The following is a 17,591-nucleotide window of genomic DNA, read 5'->3' on the forward strand; positions in this document are numbered from 1 at the left end:
CTTCCTCTTCGTCTCTAGTTTCTCCTTATTCAATACCTTTATCTCCTTGTTGATTTTAGGCATTTTACTCTACTGTTATAGGACAGCGATGGTAGCGCAGTGGTAAAGTTTTCGTCTGTTAATCACAGCTTTTGTAAATTGCAGGTTTGAATCCCACAGGTGGCATGTATTTTTATTTTTTGTTTCTCCACAGCAGCGCATGATGTTCCACACGCTCCAGCTACTCACACAGGCATGAACACTCCTGCTGCACAAAACCTTCACAGTGGGCTAGTTCACGCCTGCCCGACCGTGTGTCCCTCCCGATGTCAGCTCGATGTTTTCGTGGTTCGCTCATTTCGGCTGTTTCGCCCTGATTCCTACTTAGTGATGCTATGAGTGAAGGGGCCCTAAAGAACGAATTTTGCACAACCTCTCAAAAAAAAGAAAAAAAAAAGAAAAAAGAAAGACCTGTACAGCAGGTGCACCTCCACCTAAGTGGAGTGATGTATGTGGAGGACTCATTGACTACCTTGACTTTTGGAGTCATCTGTTGTGTGGGACTGTGCAGGACAGTGGCTTCAGTTGACTGACCGCCCATGTTCATGTCTGACTTCCTGTCTGCAGAGACGGGTGGGTGGGCCTTGTGTGTGGAGTTGCCACAGTGCTTGGTGTGAGACAGCATGGGCAGCAGCGGGGATGAGTCCATCTCTCCTGGAGATGCTGGTGTCATGACGGGGTCGCTGACTGGACGAGCAGATCTGTTGTCAGGAGTGGGCCCTATGTCTAGAACAGATATGGACGACAACATGCCTCATTGTTAAAATGAGTAAGAACGTTCTTTCAATGAACAAATACTAATTGTAGCAAAAGGTTCATATGTGACCAGAGTCAACATTCAGCCAGTTTCTTGAGATATCCTCTCTATTTTTTTCAAGCATTTCTCTGGATTGCTGTCTGCTGTAACTGTGTGGCAAGGTTTGTATAACTTCACTATTCATGTGATTGGTAAATACCCAATAATCACAACTGTGTTCTTACATCTGACAGTCTTCAAATCAAATCAAATCAATTTTATTTATATAGCGCCAAATCACAACAAACAGTTGCCCCAAGGTGCTTTATACTGTAAGGCAAAAGCCATACAATAATTATAGAAAAACCCCAACGGTCAAAAGCCTAATCTTAAAAGTAGAGAGGGTGTCTGTCTCCCTGATCCAAATTGGGAACTGGTTCCACAGGAGAGGAGCCTGAAAGCTGAAGGCTCTGCCTCCCATTCTTCTCTTAAAAACCCTAGGAACTACAAGTAAGCCTGCAGTCTGAGAGCGAAGCACTCTATTGGGGTGATATGGTACTATGAGGTCCCTAAGATAAGATGGGACCTGATTATCCAAACCTTATAAGTAAGAAGAATTTTAAATTCTATTCTAGAATTAACAGGAAGCCAATGAAGAGAGGCCGATATGGGTGAAATATGCTCTCTCCTTCTAGTCCCCGTCAGTACTGTAGCTGCAGCATTTTGAATTAACTGAAGGCTTTTCAGGGAACTTTTAGGACAACCTGATAAGAATGAATTACAATAGTCCAGCCTAGAGGAAATAAATGCATGAATTAGTTTTTCAGCATCACTCTGAGACAAGACCTTTCTAATTTTAGAGATATTGCCCAAATGCAAAAAAGCAGTCCTACATATTTGCTTAATATGCGCATTGAAGGACATATCCTGATCAAAAATGACTCCAAGATTTCTCACAGTATTACTAGAGGTCAGGGTAATGCCATCCAGAGTAAGAATCTGGTTAGACACCATGTTTCTAAGATTTGTGGGGCCAAGTACAATAACTTCAGTTTTATCTGAATTTAAAAGCAGGAAATTAGAGGTCATCCATGTCTTTATGTCTGTAACACATTCCTGCAGTTTAACTAATTGGTGTGTGTCCTCTGGCTTCATGGATAGATAAAGCTGGGTATCATCTGCGTAACAATGAAAATTTAAGCAATGCTTTCTAATAATACTGCCTAAGGGAAGCATGTATAAAGTGAATAAAATTGGTCCTAGCACAGAACCTTGTGGAACTCCATAATTAACCTTAGTCTGTGAAGAAGACTCCCCATTTACATGAACAAATTGTAATCTATTAGATAAATATGATTCAAACCACCGCAGCGCAGTGCCTTTAATACCTATGGCATGCTCTAATCTCTGTAATAAAATTTTATGGTCAACAGTATCAAAAGCAGCACTGAGGTCTAACAGAACAAGCACAGAGATGAGTCCACTGTCTGAGGCCATAAGAAGATCATTTGTAACCTTCACTAATGCTGTTTCTGTACTATGATGAATTCTAAAACCTGACTGAAACTCTTCAAATAGACCATTCCTCTGCTTACAACTACCCTTTCAAGAATCTTTGAGAGAAAAGGAAGGTTGGAGATTGGCCTATAATTAGCTAAGATAGCTGGGTCAAGTGATGGCTTTTTAAGTAATGGTTTAATTACTGCCACCTTAAAAGCCTGTGGTACATAGCCAACTAATAAAAATAGATTGATCATATTTAAGATCGAAGCATTAATTAATGGTAGGGCTTCCTTGAGCAGTCTGGTAGGAATGGGGTCTAATAGACATGTTGATGGTTTGGAGGAAGTAACTAATGAAACTAACTCAGACAGAACAATCGGAGAGAAAGAGTCTAACCAAATACCAGCATTACTGAAAGCAGCCAAAGATAACGATATGTCTTTGGGATGGTTATGAGTAATTTTTTCTCTAATAGTTAAAATTTTATTAGCAAAGAAAGTCATGAAGTCATTACTAGTTATAGTTAAAGGCTCAAGATGAAGGAGAAAGAAGATTTCTGGAGTGTGTTAGATGAGGTGGTGGAGAGTGTGCCCAAGCGTGAAGGAGTGGTGATAGGAGCGGACTTCAATGGGCATGTTGGTGAAGGGAACAGAGGTGATGAGGAAGTAATGGGTAGATATGGTATCAAGGATAGGAATGGGGAAGCACAGATGGTAGATGATTTTGCAAAAAGGATGGAAATGGCTGTGGTGAATACCTACTTTAAGAAAAGGGAGGAGCACAGGATGACATATAAGAGTGGAGAAAGGTGCACACAGGTGGACTACATTCTTTATAGGAGATGCAAGCTAAAAGAAATCAGAGAGTGTAAGGTGGTGGCAGGAGAGTGTCGTTAGACAGCATAGGATGGTTGTTTGTAGGATGACTTTAGAGGTAAAGAAGAAGACGAGAGTGAGAACTCAACAAAGGATTAGATGGTGGAAGCTGAAGGAGGAAGACTGTTGTGTAAGATTTAGCAAGCAGGTGAGAAAAGCACTGGTTGGAGGGGAAGCAATTTTGGACAACTGAAAAAGTACTGCAGATGTAGTGAGGGAGACAGCTAGGACAGTACTGGGTATGACATCTGGACAGTGGAAGAAAGACAAGGAGACTTGGTGGTGGAATGAAGAGGTCCAGGAAAGCATAAGGAGAAAGAGGTTGGCAAAAAAGTTTTGGGATAGTCGGAGAGATGAAGAAAGTACAAAGGAGTACAAGGAGATGCAGCGTAAGGCGAAAAGAGAAGTGGCAAAAGCAAAGGAAAAGGCATATTGCGAGCTGTACAAGAAGTTGAATAGTAAGGAAGGAGAAAAGGACTTGTACCGATTGGCCAGACAAAGGGACAGAGCTGGAAAGGATGTGCAGCAGGTTAGGGTGGTAAAAGATGCACATGGTAATGTGCTGACAAGTGAGGAGTGTGTGCTGAGAAGGTGGAGGGAATATTTTGAAGAGCTGATGAATAAAGAAAATGAGCGAGAGAAAAGGCTGGATGATGTGGTGAGAGTAAATCAGGAAGTACAAGAGATTAGTAAGGAAGAAGTGAGGGCTGCTATGAAGAGGATGAGGAGTGGAAAGGCAGTTGGTCCAGATGACATTCCAGTGGAGGCATGGAAATGTCTAGGAGAGATGGCAGTAGAGTTTCTAACAAGATTGTTTAATAAAATCTTGGAAAGTGAGAGGACGCCTGAGGAGTGGAGACGAAGTGTGCTGTTCCTATTTTCAAGAACAAGGGTGATGTGCAGAGCTGCAGTAACTACAGAGGCATAAAGCTGATCAGCCACAGCATGAAGTTATGAGAAAGAGTAGTAGAAGCTAGGCTTAGAAAACAGGTGAAGATCTGTGAGCAGCAATATGGTTTCATGCCGAGGAAGAGCACTACAGATGCAATGTTTGCTCTGAGAATACTGTTGGAAAAGTACAGAGAAGGACAGAAAGAGTTACATTGTGTGTTTGTGGACTTAGAAAAAGCTTATGACAGGGTTCCAAGAGAAGAGCTGTGGTATTGTATGAGGAAGTCTGGGGTGCCAAAGAAGTATGTTAGGGTAGTGCAGGACATGTACAAGAATAGTGTGACAGCGGTGAGATGCGCAGTCGGAATGACAGACTCATTCAAGGTGGAGGTGGGATTACACCAAGGATCAGCTCTGAGTCCTTTCTTGTTTGCAGTGGTGATGGACAGGATGACGGATGAGAACAGACAGGAGTCCCCATGGACTATGATGTTTGCAGATGACATTGTGATCTGTAGTGAGAGTAGAGAACAAGTTGAGTCTAGTCTGGAGAGGTGGAGATATGCTTTGGAGAGAAGGGGAATGAAAGTCAGTAGAAGCAAGACTGAGTACATGTGTGTGAATGGGAGGGAGCCCAGTGGAATAGTGCAGTTACAAGGAGTAGAAGTGGTGAAAGTAGATGAGTTTAAATATTTGGGGTCAACTGTTCAAAGTAATGGAGAGTGTAGTAAAGAGGTGAAGAAGCGAGTGCAGGCAGGGTGGAGTGGGTGGAGAAAGGTGGCAGGAGTGATTTGTGACCGAGGAATATCAGCAAGAGTGAAGGGGAAAGTTTACAAGACAGTAGTGAGACCAGCAATGTTGTATGGCTTAGAGACGGTGGCACTAACAAAAAGACAGGAGGCAGAGCTGGAGGTGGCAGAGCTGAAGATGTTGAGATTTTCTTTGCGAGTGACAAGAATGGACAAGATTAGGAATGAACATATCGGAGAGAAAGACTCTAACCAAATACCAGCATTACTGAAAACAGCCAAAGATAACGATATGTCTTTGGGATGGTTATGAGTAATTTTTTCTCTAATAGTTAAAATTTTATTAGCAAAGAAAGTCATGAAGTCATTACTAGTTAAAGTTAAAGGAATACTCAGCTCAATAGAGCTCTGACTCTTTGTCAGCCTGGCTACAGTGCTGAAAAGAAACCTGGGGTTGTTCTTATTTTCTTCAATTAGTGATGAGTAGTAAGATGTCCTAGCTTTACGGAGGGCTTTTTTATAGAGCAACAGACTCTTTTTCCAGGCTAAGTGAAGATCTTCTTAATTAGTGAGACGCCATTTCCTCTCCAACTTACGGGTTATCTGCTTTAAGCTGCGAGTTTGTGAGTTATACCATGGAGTCAGACACTTCTGATTTAAGGCTCTCTTTTTCAGAGGAGCTTCAGCATCCAAAGTTGTGCTCAGTGAGGATGTAAAACTATTGATGAGATAATCTATCTCACTCACAGAGTTTAGGTAGCTACTCTGCACTGTGTTGGTATATGGCATTGGAGAACATAAAGAAGGAATCATATCCTTAAACCTAGTTACAGCGCTTTCCGAAAGACTTCTACTGTAATGAAACTTATTCCCCACTGCTGGGTAGTCCATTAAAGTAAATGTAAATGTTATTAAGAAATGATCAGACAGAAGGGGGTTTTCAGGGAATACTGTTAAGTCTTCAATTTCCATACCATAAGTCAGAACAAGATCTAAAGTATGGTTAAAGTGGTGGGTGGACTCATTTACATTTTGAGCGAAGCCAATTGAGTCTAATAATAGATTAAATGCAGTGTTGAGGCTGTCATTCTCAGCATCTATGTGGATGTTAAAATCGCCCACTATAATTATCTTATCTCAGCTAAGCACTAAGTCAGACAAAAGGTCTGAAAATTCACAGAGAAACTCACACTAATGACCAGGTGGACTATAGATAACAACAAATAAAACTGGTTTTTGGATCTTCCAATTTGGATGGACAAGACTAAGAGTCAAGCTTTCAAATGAATTAAAGCTCTGTCTGGGTTTTTGATTAATTAATAAGCTGGAGTGGAAGATTGCTGCTAATCCTCCCCCTCTCGGCCTGTGCTACGAGCATGTCACTCCCAGTCCGATTGGGGAGCGGCCCAGAGAAAACTACAGAGTCCGAAATTGTTTTTGCAAATTTACACACCGATTCAATGTTAATTTTAGTGACCGGGTGTCATTACAGCTGACGTGAATTACAATCTTACCAAATTTACGCTTAGCCTTAGCCAGCAGTTTCAAATTTCCTTCAATGTCGCCTGCTCTGGCCCCCGGAAGACATTTGACTATGGTTGCTGGTGTCGCTAACTTCACATTTCTCAAAACAGAGTCGCCAATAACCAGAGTTTGATCCTCGGCGGGTGTGTTGCCGAGTGGGGAAAAACGGTTAGAGATGTGAACGGGTTGGTGGTGTACAGGGGGCTTCTGTTTAGGACTACGCTTCCTCCTCACAGTCACCCAGCCGGCCTGCTTTCCCGGCTGCTCAGGATCTGCTGGGGGACAGCTAACGGCAGTTAAGCTACCTTGGTCCGCACCAACTACAGGGGCCTGGCTAGCTGTAGGATTTTCCAAGGTGCGGAGCCGAATCTCCAATTCACCCAGCCTGGCTTCCAAAGCTACGAATAAGCTACACTTATTACAAGTACCATTACTGCTAAAGGAGGCCGAGGAATAACTAAACATTTCACACCCAGAGCAGAAAAGTGCTGGAGAGACAGGAGAAGCCGCCATGCTAAACCGGCTAAGAGCTAGTAGCTGCGCTAAGCTAGCGGATTCCTAAAAACACACAAAGTGAATAATGTGTAAATAATTTAGAGGTGATTCAGCAGAGGGAGTGCTTTAGTTGAGGCACGTAAAGATTACACTGTGAAACAAATCGTTATCTAGTTAACTAGATCAATCTAACTACGCAGATTAAACAGCTAACAGATACAGCAAAACACCGCTGTGCTCCGGAACAGGAAGTGATACAATACCGCAATGAGAGCCAACCACCCACCTATCCAAATCAAAGTGGTTAATTGATATTACATTAATCAGCTCACCAACTTTCAAAAGAGTACATTTCCAATCAGCATAAAGACAATTAGCAATTAGATTAGCAATCAGTGCACCAGCCCGTACCTATACTCAGGATTAAAATCCCTCAGCATCCAGCTTTGTTGGATGAACAGGAGAATTTGGATGAACAAATTTGGTGATTTTTTTTTTTTTTTTCAGTTTTAAGGAGTAGATTTTTTTTGTGTATGAAGGCACAAAGATAGATCACTGCAGACTGTCATGACTGGGTGTGGCGAGGCACAGAAAGTGGTAGGACACATGATGCAGACTCACAGACTGAGATGTGGAGGTATTAAAAGGCTTTATCAAAAAACAGCTAATGGTTCGGTACACAAAAAGGCAGTCAGCGGGGCAGTGGTACAGGCAGACGAGAGGCGGATTCTTAGAACAGTTCACAAGCTGTGATCAGGTTCACAGCAAGGCGGAGATCAAGAAAAAAAAAGCAAGGTCAAAAGTACAAGGCAAACTAGACAGAAAACTGGATGCAAGGATCAGATACAAAATCAACAAACTGGCAGGGAAGTGAGGGACTGTCAGGGGTTAAATATAAAGGAAGAAATCAAGGCGTGATGTAAAGCAGGTGGTGGGGAAGCATCTGGAAGGGGTGTGGCCAGACAAGACAGGTGTGCGTGACAGACAAAACAACTAAGTGCCAGTGACACGCCCACAACCAACAGAGATAAAAAAAGAACTGAAACCACAAACTGGTGTGCTCATGTGTCAGGACCCAGAAAATAAAAGGCAGAGACTGAACTAAGAACAGAACTCACCATGTGGCTAAAATATAAAGGCAAATACAACTAATGACTATACTACAAATACAACAAGAAAATAAAAAGCAAAGTCTCAACTAGAACAGAACTGATACAGATTATAGTATGAAAGTAAATGCCATTACTGATTACAAGCTGACCATAAAATAAATGACACAGAACTAAGCCAGTGACAAAAGAATACAATTAAGGACAACACGGAATAAATGATAAACAGAGAAAGCAACTAAAGGAACATAACCAGATGAAAACACTGAAGATAAATACCAATCAAAACCAGTGACTAAAGCATAATACAATTAATGTGATAAACAAAAACTAAACTAAGACTGAAGTAACTAAAGGGACTACGAGTAAAAGAATACAAATGCAATACAATGAGCAATAAAGAAAAAAATAAACTACAGGCTGGACAGGAACTAAGACAAAAGTAAATACATGGCAGCCGAGTGATACACAGAAAATAAATTAAACAAAACTAATCATAAACAGAGCATAACCAAGATGATAAAACACAGAAGCAAAAAATAAGCAGAAACCACAAACAGAATATTCAAAAAGAGAAGCAAGGCAAGATGATAAAACCATGACCAGGACCCTGAATAGGCCGAATCCTGACACAGACTCAATGTTTGACTGATCTCTGTGAAATTTTAAACAGTTCATATGTAGTTGTGGTCAGAAGTTGAAACAGGCATGAATATCACGGTAATTTTGGATTTTTATTGATTCCATTCAGTTTATTTTTACAGCACCAGGTACGATCTAACCTTATCGACCCCCCTGAGCAGGCACACAGGCGACAGCGGTAAGGAAACACTCCTTCTGCCGTTTTTGGGGAATGATGTATTTCAAGTATTCTTTTGCCACAATGGAATGACTGTACAGCATAGATCATGAATGATTTGCACACATGGTTAAAATTAAACATACAGGCTCAAATATCTACAAACATTCACTTAAATCTTTTATAAAGAGGTGCTGAAGGTTCTACAATGTCTTTTGGCTTGACAAATTCTTATTAACTCCTCATGAGTGATCACAATTGAGTACAGCTTGTAGCTTCCTTTGGCCAGCATAAAAAGGATGTGTTTGAGAATACTCACTGAACTGAGCATTACTCAGTGAAAATCTAAGGAGAACTGTAGATTTACACAAGTTGGGAAGGCCTCTTGGAGCCATTTTTAAATAACTGCAGAATCCAAGATCATCTGTTAAAACAATTGTATGTAAGTGCAAATCAGTTGGATGTGTCACCACTTTGCCAAGGTCTGGAAGAAGACACAAACTGTCACCCTCAGATGAGAAGAAATTAGCTGTTCAGAAACAACCCAGGAACCATGAAGGGTCGGGCCTGCAATGAACCAGAAACTGCTGGAGTGCCAGTGTCACTGGTCAGTGATGCTCACAGCCCTGCTTTAGTCCTGATTGAATACTGAAGCCTTCCGTTTCTGTGCCATCTACCAGAACTTTGGCAGACATGTCATTGTGGAGAAGCCTCAGGATCTTGATGAAGTTCTCTACATCTTCATACTTTTAAACATGCAAAAACTCCACAAAGAAACCTGATTGGGACTGACAAGTTCTTCAGATGATTACATTGTGTGTCAAGATAAGATATTCACCAAGTGTCCACGGGTGCATCTCGAAGACAATACCATGAAAAGAACTGCCTGCACCACATCTTTAATGTTGAAATTTGACCCAGGATGTTCCCATTCCAAAACTGGATGACGTTTCGCGTGAGGCTTTAAACCAACCACTGTCTATAGGGGAGGTTTCTGACTCCATAAAATCATTTTCTACATCAAAGGCACCCGGACCCAATGGGTTTGGGGCAGAATTTTATAAAAAATTCACTGGACAGATATCACCACTCCTGCTTAGAATGTTCTCTCATTCTGTGCAGACAAGGGCACTTCCTCCTACTTTATATAACGCAAATATAGCCCTTATACTCAAGCCTGATAGAGATGAGACTAATCTAGCCTCTTACCGTCCGATATCAATGCTCAACTTGGACTGTAAGATTTTCACTAAAATACTTGCTAGTAGATTAAAATTATGTATAGAATATCTCGTACATAAGGATCAAACTGGGTTCATCCCTAATAGATATTCATTTTTTAATACCAGAAGGGTTTTAAATATTACATATTATAAGTACCCACCTAAGTCAAAACAAGCAATTTTATATTTGGATGCGGAAAAGGCATTTGACCAGGTGGAGTGGGGATATCTGTTTAGGGTACTTGAGAGATTTGGGCTGGGGGAATCTTTTGTTTCCTGGGTTCTGTTATATGGCTGGGGGGGGCCTGGCTGCCGGTTTGTTTGTCTTTTTGTTTTCCTCCCAGGTGGCGTGCATTTGGGACTGAGTGGCTGTGTTGCTGAGGCTGTCAGGACCTCACCCTGATCACCTGCGACTCGTCAGGACTCACAGCTGAGGTGCATCTGGATGGATTGGAGCATGTTGGCATTTAAGACTGGAGTGCACAGTGTGTATTTGCCAGAGACTCGACCTTGTGACCAGACGGGTGAGATCGTCGTCTTGGGAGCCATCTCACCAGCAGCGGACGCTGAGAATGTCCAGGTTTGATGCACAGTCTGTGAAAGAGGAGGGGGTGAGGTCTCACGCTCGTCAGCACACTTCCTGAGGTACGTTAGATTTTGTGACTAACAGTTATACAGTCAGTAAATGTGGTGTCCCTCACACCTTATTGTATTGAGCTGTTTGTTAGTCATGTATCAGCTTCCACTGCGGTGGAGTTTTGTGAACTGGATGTTCCATGCCCGCAGGTTGGAAGCTGATCAGCAATCAAGCCAGGAAGTGTTTGCTGTTTGTACACCTTTAAGTGTTCTGTGTGTAGAGTGTGGACTCACATAATGGTTCCTTCTTTCACAGACTCGGTTGTTGCGGCCACCTGGGGGGTGTCGGCGGGGTCCTTGGGTCCGAAACAGCTTCTGGCTCCGGACCGTTAGCGCTGCTGGGAGCGCACCACGCCAGGCCGCACCTTTTTGTTATTATATTTTCACTGTTATGTATTAAATTCAGTTAGCCTTTGTACCGTGCTCTGCTTATTTCATACTGGGTCCTTCAAACGCTGGTCGGTTCTCCGAGCTGCGTCCGACACATAACAGGTTCAATTAGTTTATCTACACCCCGCTGCGTCAGTTATCACTAATCAAGATAGATCAAAAGTGTTTTTATTGGAAAGAGGTACGCGTCAGGGGTGCCCACTTTCACCCTTATTATTTGCTTTGGCCATTGAGCCTCTGGCCATTAGCATCAGAGAAAACCTAGACATCAGACCCATAACAATTGGTGGAATTGATCATAAAATATCGCTCTATGCTGATGACATAGCTATTTTCATATCAGATCCTGAGCATTCTATACCCAAATTATTAGACTTAATAAATAGTTCCGGAGCAGTATCTGGATATACCATAAATTGGCAGAAAAGTGAACTCATGATACTTACAGTAGACTTGGATCCTTTATTTGTGGCTTCTACTCAATTTAAAATATCAGATTCTGTTAAATATTTAGGAATTACTGTTACAAAAAATCCAAAATCTCTCTTTAAACGTAATTTTGATGAAAGACTAAGTTCTTTAAAAGAGAATATAGAAAAATGGAGAACATTACCTTTGTCATTGATTGGTCGGATAAATACAATCAAAATGGTCTCCTTGCCAAGATTCCTTTACTTATTTCATAATATTCCAGTTTATATTCCAAAATCTTATTTTAAATCAATTGACTCTGTTATTATGCCTTTTATTTGGGGATACAAACAACATAGAATATCAAAACGACATCTCCAATTGCCTAAGGAAAGCAGGGGTTTAGGCCTACCATGCTTCCATCATTATTATTGGGCCGCAAATATGAGAGTGATGGTATACTGGCAGATGAATCATGATTTAGAGCCATCGGATAATATTCCCTCGTGGTTATCCATAGAACATAATTTAGTTCCTAAAACGTCTCTTCGGGCAATTTTGTTTTCAATGCCTAGACCAAAATCATCTTATAAGGAAGAACATTTTATTATATTACATATTCAGAAAATTTGGTCACAGATCCGAAAATTTTGTAAACTTCCAAACATGTCTATACATGCTCCAATATGGCATAACCATGCATTCTCCCCCTCATTTACTGATGCTGTTTTCAAGGAATGGAGTTGTAGAGGCATAGTATCAATTAAGGACTTGTATATTAATAAAAAACTTTGTTCATTTGAACAATTACAAGCCAAATACAATTTACCAAAAAGTCACTTTTTTAGGTACTTACAGCTAAGGAATTATGTCAAACAAAATATTCCATCATTCAACTCCCTCCCTTCTGAAAACGCTCTATTTAAGATTTTACTGGGGCCTCCTGAGTCTAAGAGTTTAATTTCATTACTGATAAAAATTTCTCCAGAGTAATTCTGTTTGCCCTACCATGTTAATTAAACAAAAATGGGAAGAAGATCTCAATATTGGAATCAAGGATGATAATTGGAAAAAGATCTTGAGGGAAATTCATCACTGTTCTATCAATTCTAGACTTCAGGTAATACAGTATAAAGTAGTTCACAGGTTACACTATTCAAAAGTTAAGTTGAATAAAATCTTCTCACAAACCTCTCCGCAATGTGATAGATGTAAGACCACTGATGGTACATTGGCAGCAATAAACCAATCAGAGAAGAGTCCGTGGTATGTACACTTACCTCCGCCACTCCTCCGGTAGGTATACTACAGGTATCCTGCAAAACAACATTGGTTTGTCTAAGGACCCCCGAAAATGGCGCCAGCAAAGAGACATGCTTACGAGGCACAATTCAAACTGCAGGCTATCAGTTACGCGGTTGTTCATGGGAATAGAGCAGCTGCGAGAGAATTCAAGATCAATTAATCTATGGTACGTACGTGGAGGAAACAAGAAAATGAACTGCGCCAAGTTAAAAAGACCAAACTGAGTTTCCGCGGAAACAAAGCGAGGTGGCCACAGTTAGAAGACCAACTCGAGCAATGGGTCACTGAACAAAGAACAGCCGGGAGAAGCGTCTCTACAGTCACCATTCGGCTGAAGGCAAAAACTTTGATGGAGGCCTGTCTTGGTGCTTTCGTTTTATGAAAAGGCGGCAGCTCTCTATCCGCGCGAGGACTACCGTGGCGCAGCAACTCCCAGCGGATTACAAAGAAAAGCTGGCCATCTTCCACACCTACTGCAGACACAAGATTACTGAAAAAAAAAGAAGATCCAGCCCAACCACATCACCAACATGGACGAGGTCCCCCTCACGTTTGACATCCTCATGAACCATACTGTGGAGAAGAAGGGGACCAGCAAGGAATCCATACACACCACAGGCCATGAGAAATCGGCTTTCACTGTTGTTCTTGGTTGCCATGGTAACAGAGAGAAACTACCACCCATGGTAATTTTTAAGAGGAAGACGCTGCCAAAAGAACCGTTTCCAGCCGGAGTCGTTGTTAAGGCCAATCAAAAGGGCTGGATGGACGAGGAGAAAATGAGTGAGTGGCTGACAGAAGTGTATGTAAAGCGACCGGATGGTTTTTTTCCACGCATCACCGTCCCTGTTGATCTGTGACTCCATGCACGCCCATCTCACCGCTACTGTGAAAAACCACATCAAGAAAACTAATTCAGCGCTTGCCTTCATTCCGGGAGGACTAACAAAAGAACTCCAACTGCTGGACATTGGTGTAAGCAGGGCGTTCAAAGTGAAGTTGCGAGTGGCTTGGGAGAGATGGATGACAGACGGCGAACACACCTTCACTAAGACGGGGAGGCAGCGCCGGGCGAGTTACACCACCATATATGAATGGATTGTGGATGCCTGGGCTCAGGTTTCTGCTTTAACTGTTGTTCGAGCTTTTGCGAAAAGCCGGCATCATTGCTGAACAGCCACCTGGCAATGAGACTGAATCTGACAATGATGAGAGGGAAGATGAGCGGGAACCTGGCGTGTTTGATGGCAAAATTGCCCAGCTGTTCAATTCAGACACAGAAGATGAGGACTTTGATGGATTTGTGACAGAACCATAATAAAAAATAATGTGAGTATTGTTAAATACCGGTAGTTCAAAGTTGTTAAAAAGTTCAAATAAACTCACTGTTTTGCTTCCGTGACAATAGTAGATACTAGATAATAGAATAAAGTTCAAATAAATTCACGTGACCTTTTTTTATTTGGTAGAATATATGTTTTAGCATGTGCCTTATAATCAGGTGCGCCTTATGTAAGGGTTAAGTACCCGTTAATTGAGGGCGCGCCTTATAATCCGGTGCGCCTTATGGTGCGAAGAATATGGTAATTACACGAGTCTGCAATGATGATTTGCACGCTTTTTCCAACCCTTAAATAAATCTAAATTTTGCAAGTTCTTCATGGTGTCACCAAATGACATCATAACTTTAATTTTTTTTAGTATATTCTGGATCCTCTCATCAAGCTCTATAATTTGGTGCATGACATGGGAGGGATGGCAAATGCGTTCACAAAAAAATATGCAAGAGGATCTGTGAGTTGCATAAGAGGGGGCCTCTTGCATTTGTGAAGTGGATAGACACATGGGCAGTGTCCATGTGCTCCACCATCCATCCTGCATTTTCAGGTGAGACTGTGTGAAGAAGGGTGAAGGATGGAAAGAATAGACAGTAAAAGACATTCCCTGTCGTGTTGCTGCACTTCTTTGACATTGCAACCACAAATGCATTCATCTTGCACTGTAAGATAAGCAGTGTCAAGCAAGTGCAGCCCATGACACACAAGGACTTTAGGGTGGAGCTGGTGTGTCAGGCACGGACAAGACAGGTGTCCCCCAGATCAGAAGCCAGATTCGCATTCCTGGGTCCATTATGACCTGCACAGATCCTCGCCAAAAAGCCAACAAACGTAGACTGAGGTGCCAACTCTGCCTCCAGGTGGATAACAAAAGGAGTGACACACCCTGGAAGTGTCAGGCCTGTGATGTGTCCCTGTGTGTTGTGTTGGACAGGATTTGTTTTTTTGAGTGGCACAAATAATTTCTGTTGCATCATAATTTGACCTGGATTGTTTTATAGTTTAGCATTAGCATTTCCTGCACTACATTTGTACATGTGTTTTTGAAATTTACAATTTATATTTACATTCTAAATCTTACAGTGACATCTCATTTTGTAAATAGTTGTACAAAGAAACGCCTGAATGTTTCCTGCATTTATATTCATTATTCATACAAATAGTTGTATATAACTTTGTTGTTTGCTACATTTGTACATATGTTTTTGAAATTTTAAATTTACATTTAAAGCTATAAAAATGATTTGTTAAACATGTTTGTGGTTTTTACAGTCAAAAAACAAACGTTTTTCTACTCTGATTTTATGTGTTTGTGTGAATTTAGGTTCACTGTGTTAACACAGTATGCCAGAATGAAAGAAAAACTGTAAAGTCACACAGGTGAGGTTGTGCTTAAAAAAAAATGACACCAAACAAGACAAAGAAAACAGTTTTTAAGGTAAATTATGAAGGTAAAACCAAAAGTAGTCAGAGGGTTAAAAAAATCTAACTTTTGCATGTTTTTTTTTTTTTAATTACACAACATCGGGAGCAACTAAGGGATTAAGGGCCTTGCCAAGGGCCCTTAGTGATTTTCCGGACAGGCTGGGATTTGAACTGAGGATCCTCTGGTCTCAAGCCCAACGCTTAACCGCTAGACCATTACCTCCCCAAACCCAATGGCAAAATAAAACGTATTACACTGGGCTGTTGTAGGAAGGCTGTGCCGATGAATGCCCTGGCCATTTATGTTGGATGCTCCGCTCAGGGCAGGGAAGCGAGCCAGGGGATCTTTGGCATGGCGGTGGATTTTTGAGCACTGACCCTCGCCACAGGAGTCCATCCAGTCGCTAACATCTGTTTTGAGCCCATCACGTCCATGAAGAGATGTGCCTGTCCTGTAGAGACTTCATGGAGCAGCCTGTCACGTCCGTGCTGCAAGGATTAAAAAAAAGCGGCTGTCCTGAAGAGATGTTACAGGGCAGCCTGTCGCGTCCGTGCAGCAGAGAGGAATAGACGTTGCTGTCCTGTGAAGACTTTGAGGGGCAGCCTGGCACTGCTGTGGTCACTGTAGCTGAACGGACCTCAGCTATCCGCGCCAAGTGAGTGCCAATCCAACTTGGGCTGCTGCTGCTGAGATTTCCCCACACCGGCTGCCTGGTTCATGGTGGCAGCGGTCTGGTGTGGTGCTCCGCTGGTACTGGTGATTCTGCCTTCCTGGAAGCTGTGTTTCCATTTCAGGTGTCAGGTCGTGTCGAATGCCGAAGAGACCCACGGCATCACCACCTCCATCCGGGCGCTCGCAAGTCAGGGTCTGTGGCGACAATTGTTGCTCACAGACCACTGGGTCCCCGTTCTGGCATGTGGTGGGGAGGGAAGCCGCTGCTGAGGCATGGACCGCCAGAGGATGGAGCGGCTCTGCGGTCGCCATCATGATTGCGTCAGAATGTCCTTCAAAAAGAATGAAAGACAGACATTGGGGGTCACCAATGAAGAATTTGTGTTGGATGAAGGAAACACAATTTCCTCATTTTTGGCAACGCAAGTGCGCAGCATTTACACATGTTCATCGTTCATCATAGCAGTAGCTGTCTCCTTATTCACAGAAGTTACAGACATTTATACAGCCCTGCCAGTTACCTCACAGGTCTGACAGAGAAAAGCACCACAGCGATGTGCTTTGTTGTATGTACAGTAGTAAAGGTGCAGTTACACGAGTATGCCTTTGCTTCACGCAATAGCACGAACATCGTCATGACAATCCCCCCGCTGTGTTCACAGCTGGACGCCGTTCTTTGTTCCACCGGCTGCCATGTGCTCTGCGCTGGATGCTGGTTATATAAAATAATTATTTTTTTCTGCAAACTGGCCGTTGAAAACAGCTCTAATCACTTCCTGAATCACAGAGGAGGCTGCAGCCGCACGCGCGTGCCTAACAAGCTGCAGAAAGCATTTTGAGCCATCTAAAAAGGTAATTATTTGTCATGTTTACATTGTCATGGCTTGGTAAAACAGTTGTGTGTTCTTTCCTTCTTGTGTGCAGCTGTTAAAGTTTCTGTGAAGGCTCTCAGTTGTCCATTTGGTTTCCATAGTAGAGAAGCTTGAATCTTCGACTGGACTGGGTTGCTTGACGCGAGGATGTTGTCATGGCTTGATAAAACAGTTGCGTGTTTTTGCTTCTTGTCTGCAGCTGTTAAAGTATGTTTATAACAGATTTAACTTCTTGTTATAATCCTTCAGACGAGCTGCGCTCTGATGCGATCCACTGACCACTCGCTCTGTTCACTTCTTGTTCACTCCACTTGACAAACTGCACGTAGTGTTGGAGATTACATCGCACCACATCAGATGACATTTGTGCATGAAAGATTTTTTGAACATTTCAAAATTCTCTGCGTGCAATAGCATGCACCGGCGCCCCTCTGGCGCCCTGTCTGCACCCATTAAAGACGAGTTTACTCTCCAGCACGACACAGGTCGTGATGTGTCATGAAGCAAAGCCATGCTTGTGTAAGTGCACCTTAACACACAAGCGAGACAGGAAACATTAGTATGCGAGACAGCTTGTCAGGAAAAGTTTCATATGCATA

General features: G+C 42.3%; 1 protein-coding gene across 1 annotated transcript in view; it reads right to left on the reverse strand.

Moving 5' to 3' along the window:
• The window catches only part of epb41a (erythrocyte membrane protein band 4.1a), a 349,346-nt gene that overhangs the window by 169,854 nt on the left and 161,901 nt on the right, over nucleotides 1-17,591 (reverse strand). The window contains exon 13 of the mRNA XM_034160644.1: nucleotides 512-765. Coding sequence (XP_034016535.1) covers nucleotides 512-765 — 254 coding nt within the window. The remainder of the gene's footprint in view (nucleotides 1-511; nucleotides 766-17,591) is intronic.

The sequence above is a fragment of the Thalassophryne amazonica genome, chromosome 20, assembly GCF_902500255.1.
Source record: "Thalassophryne amazonica chromosome 20, fThaAma1.1, whole genome shotgun sequence".
Classification (NCBI taxonomy): Eukaryota; Metazoa; Chordata; class Actinopteri; order Batrachoidiformes; family Batrachoididae; genus Thalassophryne; species Thalassophryne amazonica.